The 14,791-nt window shown below is 47.4% G+C and overlaps 1 protein-coding gene across 2 annotated transcripts in view; it reads left to right on the top strand.

Moving 5' to 3' along the window:
* FARP2 (FERM, ARH/RhoGEF and pleckstrin domain protein 2) overlaps window positions 1–14,791 on the top strand; it is a 1,631,776-nt gene that overhangs the window by 1,260,245 nt on the left and 356,740 nt on the right. For both annotated transcript variants that reach the window (XR_015300958.1, XM_086944011.1), the window contains exon 18: window positions 4,294–4,531. Coding sequence is in view for 1 of the 2 variants with exons in the window: in XM_086944011.1 (XP_086800137.1) it covers window positions 4,294–4,531 (238 nt within the window). In the remaining variant the exon portion in view is untranslated. The remainder of the gene's footprint in view (window positions 1–4,293; window positions 4,532–14,791) is intronic.

The raw sequence follows: 14,791 nt of genomic DNA, 5'->3' as shown, positions 1-14,791 counted from the left end.
TCTTCCACTCAATCAACACACCATCTACACGTACACACACCTACTTGCTGCCTTTCTTGGCTATGGTTATCAACTATTCTATTTCATATTTGTATTCAAAGGGCAGGCCCTTTATTGAGCCTTTTTGTTGTAACAACTACCCCAGCCGAAGGCAGTAAGAAATTTGCACACTTGCTGCCTTTCTAGAAGTGTATTAGTTTTTCCTGGAAGTGTAAGGAAACAGACTGGGCAATTAAAGGTATAAAAGACAAATTTGCCGGTGTATGAAAAAGTGCATACATAGTCTATAGGGGTTTGAAGCAGTCCATGACCTAAGGCCCACTTTGCAACATGAGTACTTCAGTACTAGCTGAATGATTACAATTCTGCAAGAAGAATGTCTCAAACCATTTTAATAAATGTATTCTTATAACATCTCATAACTTAATAGAGCTTCTAAAATAATTTCATCATGTATTTCATATTCCTGATTATCAATTTCAAAAGTCATATGATCATACTCGATGTCATCTAATGCTTCCAGAAAATCAACATCTAAGGTTTGGTCTAGGAAATCACAGCTAATATCTGCAGCATTTATATCTTCCTCCTCATTCTCGCTACTTGTAAAAAGTATGTTCACCTCTTCTATGACACTGTTACTAATTTCGAAACTGTCTTCCAAATTGTTTTGTTAATTTTCCATACTGAATTTCTTATGTTGTAGGTCCTTGTTCAAAAACATAAACATTTCATTTGATCTTTGCTGTAATAACACCATATGTGGTGATTCATATGAATTATATTAAATATGTATCTTACAAATAAAGCAACAATATTTTGTACATGAGTGTAACTGTCTTCCAAATAGTTTTGTTGATTTTCCATACTATATTTCTTATGTTGTAGGTCCTTGTACAAAAACATAAACCCTTCATTTTGTCTTTACTGTAATATCAGCATATGTGGTGATTCATATGAATTATATTAGATATTTATCTTGCAAATAAAGCAACAATATGTTGTACATGAGTGCATTTTATTTTCAAAACATTTTAAAATGAAATACAATAAATAGTGTCACTGCATTTTGTCAAGTGCTTTATTTATTTATCCTACCTACTGTGTTGCAAACTTAAAACAGTGACAACACCAGTGCCATGCTTTGACTCACCCCATTACGTTGTCAATTAGGGTGGAGGGAGGCAAAGAAAAGGAGTAAAGTACATGTCTACAGTTGTACTGCTATATTCAGAACACTGAATGAAGCACTGAATAAAAAAACTCAAATTCAAAAAAATACACAAAATAAGGCTGCACAAAAGATACACAAAGGAAAGCTACACAAATAGGACACTGAATCTTGAACACAAACTGGTAAGTAAGCAAAAGAACAAAAAAGCTAAAAACACTGCAACGCACGCTACGCTGTGGAATTCATTCTTGAGAGAGGTAGAAACATACTTTAAATAAAACGGAATTCAAATAAAGAAAAAGTAAATAACATACATGGATGAAAAAGTCACTAGAGGAATACTCTATTCCCCAACACAAAAAAGGATTTTGCAGAAATTAAATGTACGAATGTTTAAGGAGCTGCAAAGGAACCCATTCCCCGGGACTCATAAAATATCATTAGGGACCGTGAAGGAAACACCAATACCCCCACGGTCCCAGCCGGCTCCCCGCGTCCTTTGAGAGCCGGCATTGCTTTGTCAAAGAGAGCAGTTTATATGCTGCTCTCTCTAACGAAAAGCAATCTGCTTTCCTACTTGAAAGACACAGCAGCTTAACTTGCTCTCTCAAGTCAAGTCAATTTTTATTGTATAAAATTATTAAAAATTATTACAAAATGCATTTAGATCATCATAGGACATAAAACACATGTTAAAATATTGGCAAATAGAACTGTTTGTCAAATGACAAAGTAAATGTCATATATTTCAGTTTGGTGGTGTGATTCCAAGTTCAGCTTGCTGCAAGAGAGATTGGGCTTTCATCATATATTTGACCCCCCTGCTGGCCAACATAGGACATGATCCATCTAGCCATCGAATTACGGCTTGCCTACAGTCCGAATGTTCAATTTGTTAAAAATGTTCTTTAAAAGCCGTCTCCTCAAGTCCTTAAGCGCCGGGCACACACATAGTAAGTGCGTTAATGTTTCATTTTGGTATCCACATAAACGACAATGGGGGTCAGTGTGACAATTTTTCCAGGATGATAACAAATCCTTTGAGAACTGTAGTCCTAGTCGATGTTTTATGTATCTTTGTTTTAGGGAACTATTAAAGTGGCTTTCTAGGTAGGTCTGTGGTTTTATCCCGGAATATGAATTTATCACGGTCCACCCGTGTCGTCTTTTTGCGGTATTTATTTTGGCTTCCAGGTAGGATTCCCATTTGACCGCGTTGTTTGCAATTTTGTCAAAAGTGTGTCTATCTGGCCTCGTGTCCCAAGTTTCTTCAATTCCTATACAGGTCAGGGATTGAGACAGATAGCCTCCCCAACTGTTTGGATCGTGCTGTTTCTGCTGGGTGTCGATTTCTTTCCAGCACAGGTTGTCCAATGAATTGTCTTCCGACATGCGTATTTTATTGCAGAGTTACGTGCTCTCTCTTTCAAATAGGAAACCGGTTTCCTGTGCTTAAGTGGGAGCCGCGACGCTCCCGCCCTACCATACCAAACGGCAGTGTCCCCGGGTTAGACACCCCGGGACACTGCAGGAGTTGGCCCTAAGAGATGGTGGTCCCCAGAGACATCAAGAGCTCCAGGACGGAGACCGCGCCACCCCCTCCCAACATTAAAAAGCCCAGAAAAGTGGTAATCCCCAGGGCTGGAAGGTCCGTGCCGTCACGGCCACCCCCTTTTTAAAATGTTACTGCCCCAGGAAGGTGGCGGTCCCCGGGGCATGTACGTGGGCCATGAGCCCCCCGCATACTTCATTAAAAGATGGCTGCCAACAATTCCTAGTTTGGAGCGTTGACAGCCAATCAGCATGCAGCTCGTGCTCGTAATTGTACGGATTTCCGTACGTGTATGCCGCGATTTTTCTATTTTTAAAAAAAATTAGAATATATAACCTAAAAATCCATGAACGACCCCTGAGCAACCCTAGAGGTTCAGAATGTTTCTACCCTGCCCCCTTTCCTTATTTCTCAACGTTGTTTTACTATTTTCTTGTGACTTGGTTCTTGCGACCAACAAGAAGGCTGCCAACACTTCCTGGTTTCCAGTGTTGACAGACAGTTGACAGCCAATCAGCATGCAGATCGTGCTCGTAATTGTATGGATTTCCGTACGCGTACTCCGCGATTTTTCTATTTTAAAAAAAATATATATATATATAGCCTAAAAATTCATGAACGACCCCCTGAGCTAGCCGAGAGGGTCAGGATGTTTCTACCCTGCCCCCTTTCCTTATTTCTCAACTTTGTTTTACTATTTTCTTGTGACTCTGTTCTAGCGACGAACAAGATGGCTGCCAACACTTCCTGGTTTGGAGTGTTGACAGACAGTTGACAACCAATCAGCATGCAGCTCGTGCTCGTAATTGTACGGATTACCGTACGCTTGCCATACTCCGTCTCTATATATCGCTATGATTTTACTTGTAATTTTCTCAGAAACTACTGAACGGATTTACACCATTTAACAAAAAGCACAATCTGTGAACCGAACTCTACCTCTCTGCCAAATTTGGTGTAATTCCGTTCAGCCGTTCGGGCTGTAGCCCTGGCTAAAGGTCCCTATGGAAAACTGCATAGGGAAAACATGTTTTGGGACCCCCCTTTTTTCTCAGCCCTCACTTGACGAATCACCGCCAAACTTCAGGGAAGGAACGGAACCGAGCGGGCCATTTTCTTGGTGAAATTCGCGAAGATTCGTTCACCGGCGCCAAAGTTATTCCAAATAGAATGTTGTGGATATCCTATGGAAACTAGGCCCTAACTAGAACTACAGATCAAATCAAGAGATATAGAGATCAAATTATCCCGCTTGTATGACATTAGCATTCGTTTCAAAGTATCATTTATATTTATATTGATAGATATAGATGTCCAGAGTGTAACATGCTATTTATTGCCATTGTTAAGTGTGGGTTGGAACCATGACTCCATTTCCGAATTTCATCATAATGAAGTAGACCAGTTGGGCATTGTGCTGTTGAAGTAAAATTGCACATCAAGTTGTTGAAAGTTGTTCCCAGCTCCATTTAGTTGTTCAACAACACATTTGTTCATGCTAAGACCCTGTCTGGTCAAATTATGTACTTATTTAAAAAAAAATTGATTACCTCTTCTCTGATCCCAGGACTTCACTGGTTACCTGCAGAAGCACGATGGCGTATTGACGGAGCTGGAGAAGGCCACTAAGCGACTGAAAAAACTGGAGTCTGTCTACAAGGAGTTTGAACTACAGAAGGTTTGCTATCTGCCACTCAACACATTTCTATTGAAGCCGATCCAAAGGCTTATGCACTATAAGCTGATCCTGGGAAGACTGTGCAGGCATTACCAAAAAGAGCACCGGGACTATGCAGACTGCATGGGTGAGCACTGAAATGTATTTGGGTGAAAGAAGTTGCTAATGTTACCCAATTTATTGTAGCATTATTTTAAAGCCTTCTTTTTGCCCATCTTTGAAAGCCTTAACCTTGGAACTATACTTGAGGTAGGCACATTCATGAAAAGTTTATGTTTTATCTGAAGAGAAGATGGTCAACTCCAATGCTACAACCCCCACTCACATGTTAATATTATTAACCCCTTAACTGCTGGGGCTACTCCCACCCCTACAGTACCCCCCATGGTTGTGCCTTATTTATGTTTATTTTTTTAAAACATCTGTTTATTGAATTAAAAAGAAAAAATCACTTACATACAGGTATGTATTACAATTTTCCCACAGCTTTGCAGGTTAGCAGCATTAGATCACTCTAAAGATTTGTTACATACATGGTTTAACTTTGCTGCATCGGTCCATGTTTGGTGTCATTCCAGCATGTTTTTTGATTAGTTAATAACAGCTTGGTTGTTTACCCTTATTAAAATCTCTCAAACAGATGTTTATCATAACCAGTTTGAACAGAAATAGCGATAACTTCTGAGCAATTTACGGCGACTTCCCTTCAGTACATATTAGGAGATATCTATGTCATGCTATTGCCCCCTTGGATTTCGTTGCACTGTATCAGCTAAGCAGGCATTGTGTACGGAGTAATTTGTATAGCTAGCCGTTGACAAGCATTTCCCAGCAGTTTTGGATCTTAGGGGGATGGGATAGATCGTAGCTATGTTGAGTAAGTTGCAGTTAGCCGATGCAATGCTCTTGTTGGGTTCGTACGTACTGTGTGCATGATGCTGTGGGAAGCATCTACAGGTCCTGCCTTATTACAGTCTGTCATCCACTACCGCGATGCCTCGGGAACAACGAGTGGGGATCGGGGGGCTGCGCAGCAGGGGGAACGCCCGTTTTGACCCCTCATCATGGCTGGCAGAGTCACCAGTTGGGGCAGGAGTCTCCATGCTTTCTGTCCGTAGCTCTTGAAAGTCTTGTAGTATGGCTTCCCAGTTCGTTGCGATAGGTTCTTTATGAATGCCACGGATGTCTTTTACTTGAATCGCTTTGCCTTCCGCCCTGGTCCACACCAGCAGCGATTGACTCCACGCTGATACTACAGCGGGATCCGGTTTCTTCCAGTTTTTGGCAATCAGTCATTTGGCAGCCAGCATGCGTAAGTCAAGGAAGCAATAAGTGACCTTTAGCTTCTTGCCTCGAGGGTAGAGGTGTAATATACACTCCTCCCCAAGTGTATTCCAAATGGCGGCCCATAGTCTTCGCTAAGGCCCGCAAACTTGATGCCAGTAAGTGTGTAAGGATGGACAGACCCACAACATGGGTAGTAAGTCAGCTCCTGGGTGCTGACATCTGGGGCACTCTGTGTCTATTCTCCTATAAATCTTGTTGATTTTTTATGGAGTAAGGTAGGCCCTCTGGAGTATATAATGTTGGATAACTCTGAAATGTGAGTTCTGTAGTAGATGATCTCTGTGTATAGTCATAATCTAGTGAATAGTCCCGCCCATGTGCGTGGACCCCGGAGCAATCAAAAATAATCACTTAAGTTGTCAAAAAATGCAGACCTGCAAAGACACTTAAGAGAGAATTTAAAGACAGATAATGCAGCCTATATCCACAGGCTACACTGTCCAGTACTTCAACTAGAAATTCCACCAAACCTCCACACAAACAGCACAGCCTGTCCAGTTTCCTCCATAGAGAAACTTGCCTCTACCAGCAAAAGCCTCTGGAATGATAGAGAGGAAGGTATGGACAGACAAGCCCCATAGGCTGCCATTATGTGGCTCAAACAGGATACTGTGCCTTTGAGAGAACTTTCCAGAACTTCTCCCAGTATCCCAGAATGCACAGCAGGTCCCTTTTACTTTCAGTTCTTTTTTTCGGCTCCTGCTAGCAGGTCCCTGGAGCATTGAGCTCTCCCTTTTCAAGGGTTTATTGGATGTTTGTGCACTTTTGGTGTTTAAAAGTGTTTCAGTTTGTGTGCTTGGTGTTTTTCTTCACTTCTGTGTATTTGTTCAGGCTTTTTAGGGCTCTAAAATGCCTGCTCTCTTCGACAAGTGTCCAGAATGTGCAAGGAAGAAGTCCAAGTCAGATCCACACGACGTCTGCATCCTCTGTCTCCCTGCTACACATGCCCCTGAGGAATGTGACATCTGCCAGACCTTTACATCGAGGACCCTGAGGGAAAGGCTGAAGAGCAGGCTGCAAGGCCTGGAGGAGAGATGACTGCAGGCTGCAGGTGGGTCTGGGCAGGCTGGGAAGGCTGGGAAGGCTCCCTCTGCCCCTGCTGAGGCCTCTGGGGGGCGCCCCAGAGGCAGGAAGACCAGCAAACGCTCCCGGTCTCCGTCAGCGTCGATGGCATTGACGAGATCACTGTCGATGGATTCTTCATAGTATACGTCGACTTCAGCGTCGAGCCGTCGACGTCGGAGAGAGAGCGGCAGGCGTCGGCGCTCGCCGTCGAGGAGACACCGCCGGTCGCCGTCGAGGAGGCGGTCAGCGTCGAGGGGATCCTCGACGTCAAGGACCTCGAGGAAACGGTCGACGCCGAGAAGGAATCGACGCTCGACGTCGAGGAGACGACGTTCGACGTCGCGGAGGCGGCGTTCGGCATCGGGGAAGAAGCGTTCGACATCGCGGAGGCGGCGTTCGACGCCGGAGAGGAGACGCTCAGCGTCGCGGAGGCGGCGTTCGGCGTCGGAGAAGCGCTCGACGTCGAGAAGAAAGAGATCAGCATCTCGGAGGCTTTCCAACTCTCCTAAGCGGTGCAGAAGGAGTTCTGGCGCCAGAAGTCACGCTGGATCTGGGGGAGGACGCCGGAGACGGCGATCACCGACTGGAGGGGCTGGTTCCCAGTCCCCTCCCCCGAAGAAGTCACTGGGCTCGGTGTACTCGGAGGTTTATACACCTCCTCGGCCTAAGATGCCCCCCCGTCCCCCTCCTCTACCTAAGGAGGCTCCTCCCAGCAATCCTCCTCTTCCGCCACTTCCGCCATCGCTACCACGACTCCCACCACCTCCTCCCCCCTCATGCCGTTGCTCGGCCGGACGTACCTCCTGTTATTCCACCGAGGTCGGTGTCGCTGCCTCGCTACCCTACACCGCCTAAGGGGACGCCTTGGCTGAAGCCACTGGATAGGCCACGGAAGACTACTCCGCGGAAGCCGGTGGAGCGTCCGAAAATTGGGAGGTCACGATCTCGTTCCAGGAGGAGGGAGCGGTCGGGGAGTCAGAACAGGTCATCGACGCGGCCGAGAAGACACACACAGGAGGCGCAGGTCTCGTTCGCATACGGGGTCTTCAGAGACCAGAGACTATTCACCGACGTTGTCGGAGTCTCCGGGGACAAGGGTGTCACCGGTTGACGATCTTGTGTCTTTTCATGATGTCCTGTTGAGGGGTGCAGCGAAGTTGGGCATCACGTTGACAGTGCCCACGCCAAAAACATTGTTGATCTTCGAGACGCTGCACCAGAAGAATCTGTCCCGGCCGTTACTGCCGCTGGTGCCGGGCTTGGAGGAGCCTGCAATGGAACTGTTCCTCACCCCGGCGGTTGCTAAGGCCGCCCCCTCGAGACTCCAGAAAAAGTACTGGGCTACCGACTCTGATCCAGCTTTCCTGAGGGTGGATCGTCCACCAGACTCGGTGATATTGATGGCGGCTCGGAAGAAGCATGCCACCACTCCGTCGTTCACAGTCCCGCCAGATAAAGAATCTAGATGGCTGGACTTGGCGGGGCAGAAGGTCTGTGGGACATCGGCAACTTCCATGAAGGCGGCGAGTGCCACTGCCTTATTAGGGCGGTATGACCGAGCCCTCTGGGAATCCCTCCAGCAGTTTGTGGAACACCTGCCTCGTGACAAGAGAGAAGATTTCCAAGAGGTGTTGAATGAGGGGATGTTGGTGGCGAATCAGGTCATCAGTCCTGCAGCCGATTCTTCCCTCCTGGCGGCGCATGGTTACTGCCATGGTGTTAACCACTGACGACACGCCTGGCTCCGCCTCACGTCGCTGAAGCCTGAAGCAAAACAAAGGGATGCCAATTTACCATTCTCTGGCGAAACCCTGTTTGGCAAACATGCGGATGATGAAATGGCCCGCATGAAGGTGGAGGCAGAAACGCTCACGGCTGTGGGTCTGGAAAAGCCCAAGAAATCTTACCGCCTGTTCCAGAGACGATTCGGTGGACAGGGCAGAGGGCATGGCCAGGCTTCGGGACAGCAGCAACAACAGCAGCAGCAGTTCCGGAGGCCCTTCCAGAAGCGCCAGAAAGGCAGAGGCAGCCAACAGTCGGCGGCAGCGAACAAAGATCCGGCCGAGTCTAGGCCCTGAGCGTCTACTTCCCCCACATCCGTTACCCACTCCGGTGGGGGGAAGCGTTCAATTTTTTCTGGCAGAGTGGAGAAAAATTACTCAGGACAAGTGGGTGCTGAATATTGTTTGCAATGGATACAGTCTTCGGTTCACGAGCCCGCCTCCAGCGATTCTACCGGTCGGCTCGCAGTTTCAGCTGCTCGAGCTCCAGGCGGAGGCCGATACCCTGTTAAGGAAAAGGGCGATAGAAGATGTACCTCTGTCCCAAAGAGGAAGAGGTCTGCACTCACGGTTCTTTCTGGTTCGCAAGAAGGACAAGAACGAGTTCAGGCCCATTCTGGATTTGCGACAAGCAAACAAGTGGATTCGCAGAGAGAAGTTTTGCTTGCTGTCGTTGCATCAGATTTATCCTCAGCTGCAGCAAGGGGATTGGCTGTGTGCCATAGACCTACAGGATGCGTACTTCCATGTGCCCATTGCACACAAGCACAGGAAGTTCCTGCGATTCCAAGTCGGCGGCAATCATTATCAGTAAACAGTGCTGCCATTTGGGCTGAAGTCAGCGCCCAGGACATTCTCGAAGTGCATGGCAGTGGTAGCAGCACACCTGAGGAAGAACAAGGTGTTGGTCTACCCGTACCTGGACGACTGGTTGATCAAGGCATCCTCTTTTTCGGAAGCTCAAGTGCATTTCCGGAAGACGTGCGTTCTCTTGAACAAGCTGGGGTTGCACGTCAACATGTCCAAGTCTGTCCCGACTCCGGTCCAGTGCATGCAGTACTTGGGAGCCTCCATCAATACGCTGTCAGCAAGCGTGTCTCCTTCGGAGGAGCAACGACTATCGATCCTTTGGAAGGCTCAGGCTCTTATGACCGCTCCATCTACAACAGTGAGGACGGTGTCTTCTCTATTGGGGTCGATGGCCTCTTGTATCTTCCTCACACCTCACGCACGGCTGCACATGAGACCTCTACAGGAGTGCTTGGAGGGCCAGTGGGATCAGAGGAAAGGATCTTGGGACGACAAGATACGACTGTCTCTGCATGCTCTTCAGTCTCTGAAGTGGTGGTGTTCAGTGGAGAATCTCCCCAGAGGTTCCCTTCCACAAGGACATTCCCACTCAGACTATCGTGACGGATGCGTCCCTCCACGGCTGGGGTGCGTACTCCGGAGACCTACAGATACAAGGAACGTGGTCCCCGACGAAGTCCACTTATCACATCAATTTCCTGGAACTCAGAGCTGTTCACTTGGCACTGAAGGCCTTTCCTCCGTCCTTTCAGACCAACTCTCTGCTTGTACAGACGGACAATATGACCACGATGTATTACCTCAACAAGCAGGGGGGTTTGAGATCGCGCACTCTCTCGCAGGAGGCGCAGACGATCTGGCGCTGGCTTCTAGCCAGAGGACTGACGATAACGGCTACCCATCTGCCAGGTGTGCAGAATGTTCAGGCGGACGCACTGAGCAGACTGATTCAGGAAAACCACGAATGGGTCATAAACGACGAAGTACTAGGAGAGAAGTCTTTGCAAGGTGGGGTACTCCAGATGTAGATCTGTTCGCCACCGCCGAAAACAGCAAATGCCGAGACTTCGCCTCCAGGTACTACCAGAAGGGGACGCTGGGGAATGCGCTATGGATCGATTGGTCGAACAGCTTTCTGTACGCTTTTCCGCCCATTCACCTGATTCCGGCGGTGCTCATCAAGCTATCCCAGTCCAGGGCGCGGATTATCCTGATCGCACCGGAATGGCCCAGACAGTGGTGGTTCACGGACCTGCTTCACCGGTCTCTCCTTCCTCACATTCGGCTGCCGTGCAGGCCCGACCTTCTCACGAAGTTCGGGGGCAGATGGTGCACCCCAACCTCTCGTCTTTAAGTTTGGCGGCATGGCTCCTGAGATAGTGCAATATGGCCATTTGAATCTACCAGAAGATTGTATGGACATACTGAAGGAGGCGAAACGACCTTCCACTAGGGCTTCTTATGCTTACAAGTGGAAGAGATTCTGCATCTGGTGCAAGTCCAAGAACTATGATCCGACGAAATGTCAGGAAGATGTCATCCTTCTGTATCTTCTACATCTGGCGCAGTCTGGCCTTAATGTCCATTCTATTAAGGTGCATCTAGCTGCGCTTACTGCCTACAGGAAGTGCCCTTCACAGACCTCCTTCTTCCAGATCCCTGTGATCAAGGATTTTTTGGAAGGCTTGAAGAAAGTGTTCCCTCCTATCCGGCTTCCTTCGCCTTCATGGGAATTGAATGTGGTGCTGTCCAGATTGATGAAGGAGCCTTTTGAACCTATTCATAAGGCTTCGTTGCAGCACCTGTCCTGGAAGGCGGCGTTCCTCGTGGCTATTACATCGGCCCGCAGGGTGAGTGAGATTCAGGCGTTGCGTTGCCAAGAACCTTATACTGTATTTCATGCTGCTAAGGTTGTTATGCATACTCACCCTAAATTTCTTCCCAAGGTTATTTCTGATTTCCATGTTAACCAGACCATAACTTTACCTACGTTTTTTCAGAATCCTTCCTCTCCGGCGGAACGATCTCTAGTTAGGAGGGTGTTGAAATTTTATCTGGATAAAACCAAAGATATTCGTAGGTCAGACCAATTGTTTATCAATTATGGATCAGTCAGGACAGGTCTTGCTACCTCTAAACAGTCCATCTCTAGGTGGATTGTGTCCTGTATACAGTTGTGTTACCAAAAAGCTAATAAGACCTTAGGAGGTAAGCCTAAGGCTCATTCCACCAGGGGCAAAGCTGCCACGACAGCTTTGCTGCGTGATGTTCCCATTGCAGAAATCTGCAAGGCGGCCGCATGGAAGTCTGTTCATACCTTTGCTAAGCATTACTGTCTGGACACTGATGCCAGATCAGATGCTCAGGTTGGGCAGGCTTCGCTGCGAAATTTGTTCGCACAGTAGTGGTTTGTTCTCTTAGTCTCCACAGCAGCTTGGTGTGGGAATGGGCTTGCCATTCTATTCACTAGATTATGACTATACACAAGGATCCCTACTACAGAAGGAGTAGTTTCTGTCTTGTAACTCCAGTTCTGTAGTAGGGGTACCTCTGTTATATATAGTCATAAGCGCCCGCCCTCCTCTCCGGTGGAGAAAGATATTCATGTAAGGAATGCTACAGGTCTGGCGTGTTACGCCTTCAAAAAGAACTGAAAGTAAAAGGGACCTGCTGTGCATTCTGGGATACTGGCAGAAGTTCTGGAATGTTCTCTTAAAGGCACAGTATCCTGTTTGAGCCACATAATGGCAGCCAATGGGGCTTGTCTGTCCATACCTTCCTCTCTATCATTCCAAAGGCTTTTGCTGGTAGAGGCAAGTTTATCTATGGAGGAAACTGGACAGGCTGTGCTGTTTGTGTGGAGTTTTGGTGGAATTTCTAGTTGAAGTACTGGAAAGTGTAGCCTGTGGATATAGGCTGCATTATCTGTCCTTAAATTCTCTCTTAAGTGTCTTTTCAGGTATGCATTTTTTTGTCAATTTATGAGATTATTTTTGATTGCTCCGGGGTCTTCGCACATGGGCGGGACTAGTCACTAGATTATGACTGTAACAGAGATACCCCTACTACAGAACTGGAGTTACAGGACAGAAACTACTCTTTACGTGGTATGTGTATGGGGCTAAGCAGCGCCTCTGTCCACTACTTGTCTGTGAAAGGGTGCCCCCTGTCTGCCTCGCACTTCTGTCTAACAGGTGTCATTGATCGCACAGTGTGGATTCGAAATGATTCTGCAAACCATCTGGTAAGGTGTCAACCACTACCCATAACATGCAAGTACTGTGTGGTACGGTGTGTAGGTCGTTCTGCACTCATGTCTCCCCATTTATCTCTGAGTGCCGATAGAAGAGAGTGATATTGTAAAAAATGGCCAGGTAGAAGGCCATTCACATCTGAAAGCTCCTCGTATGGCAGAAGCACCAGTTCTTAGTAAAGATCTCCCAGTGTTTGCACTCCGGAGGTTAGCCAGTTCTGCAGCCGCCGCTTAACTGCCTCTGCGAGGTATACCGGGCAGTCACAAAGCCGGAGCGTACGGAATTGTTGCGTGTGTTATATACAAACTTCTCTGATTAGCTTTGTACTCAACCTTAAGCAGTAGCTGCTCAGGCTGTTTGCACCTGACGCATTGGGGGAATGTGCGGAGTATGTCATTGATGGACCTAGGTGAGCCCTCCATGGCAGCATTAGACATTTGTAGCCCCGCCGTCCACTTCGCCACCCATTGAAGTTGCAATGCCAGAAAATATTGATCCATATTGGAAATTGCAAGACCGCCTTTATCGGTTGGTAGGTAAAGTTTTGCAAGAACTACTCAACAGCGGGATTCATTCCAGATGAACCCCCTCATCACTGTTTCGAATCTCCTGAAATGGGCTGGTGGCACGCGCATGGGAAGATTAGTAAAGTAATACAGCAATTAGGAGCACCACCATCTTCAATAGTGCAGTTCGGCCCGCAACTGACAGTGGGATCGTGCGCCAGAAGGACATTTGCGAACACAGTGCTGTAATTACCCTCCCTAAATTGCCCTCTAGCAGGTCTTCCTGTTGATGATAAATACGGATTCCTATGTATCGAAACGTATCAGGCTGCCAGGGAATACACCCGTCATTGTACTGGAGTACATGGTCTGTGTGCTCCTTGCTAAAAGGTACAGGTAGGATTCGTTCCAGTTGACCCTCAACCTGGATAATGCAGCAAAAGTCGACAGTGTATGAGTTAGTTTAGGTGGAAGGGAGTGTATGCCTTTGAGGTAGACCATGATATCGTCCGCATAAGATACACGTCGTGCGTGCTGTTACCGAGGGGAATACCCAACTCCATGCCCTGCATTCTGAGTATTACCGCTAGTGGCTCTACTGCCAGAGCAAATAACAATGGGGCTTGGGGGCATTCCTGCCAGGTTCCACGCCGATTGGTATGCGTTCAGATCTGTAGTAGCCTTTCTTAACTCTAGCTGTTGGTTGCATGTACAATAGCTCAACTAGGCAAAGGAATCCGCCTGTAATTCCAAATTAGTTAAGTACTGCAGAGGTAGTCTCACTCCAGTGAATCAAACGCCTTTTCCAGGTCTAAAACCAGGCAGCCAAAGCCTGGGAGAGTTGGTGTCTACTCTAAAGAAGCGCCGGAGATTCACTGACGTATTACGGGCTGGGACCAAGCCATTCTGATCAGGTCCCACCAGTCCCGGCACCAGTGGGGCCAGACGATCAGCGAGCACCCTAGTCAATATTTTGTAGTCAGTGTTGAGCAAGGCTAACAGACGATATGAGCCGAGGTCCGTTGGGCATTTGTCTGGCTTAGGCAGGGAGACGAGTAGCACCTCTCGCATTGAGGGGGGAAGACAACCTGTGTCAAGCAAGGCGTTGTATAGCTATTGCAGACCTGGCGTTATTGCATGAGCCTAAGCTTTGTAATAATCGCAGGGAAGGCCGTCTTTGCCCAGGGTTTTAGCCTGTGGCTAATGCCCGTATTGCAACCCCAATCTCCATGGAAGTGATAGGTTACACTAGCTCTAAAATTTGTGCCTGGTTCAGGACCGGAAGCCTGATCTGGGAAAGAATGGCAGTTAATTGTGTATCATTGAAGGTGTTTCTTGATGTGCATAGGGACTTATAATAGCAGCTTGTGTGTAAAGTAGCTGACCAGCGATGTCTGGGAGGGCGGATATAGGTTGCGTTATCTGCTCTTGACGTATGACCCATTCTTGAAGACGGCCCGCACGATCCAAGTGCACCTGTACTCTGGCTGAGTGCGCTGCATAATTTACGCATCTAAGGCACTTCAATAATTCTGCAAGTTCTCCACGTTTCGCTTCAAGAGATGCTATACTATATGGATTGGCTTTCCAATTTACCTCCAAATCCATATAATCTCTCTCTGCC

Source organism: Lissotriton vulgaris, chromosome 11 (genome assembly GCF_964263255.1).
Source record: "Lissotriton vulgaris chromosome 11, aLisVul1.2, whole genome shotgun sequence".
NCBI classification, from domain to species: Eukaryota; Metazoa; Chordata; class Amphibia; order Caudata; family Salamandridae; genus Lissotriton; species Lissotriton vulgaris.
The sequence above is the reverse complement of the archived record's forward strand: the minus strand, read 5'-3'. Positions and strand labels throughout refer to the sequence as shown.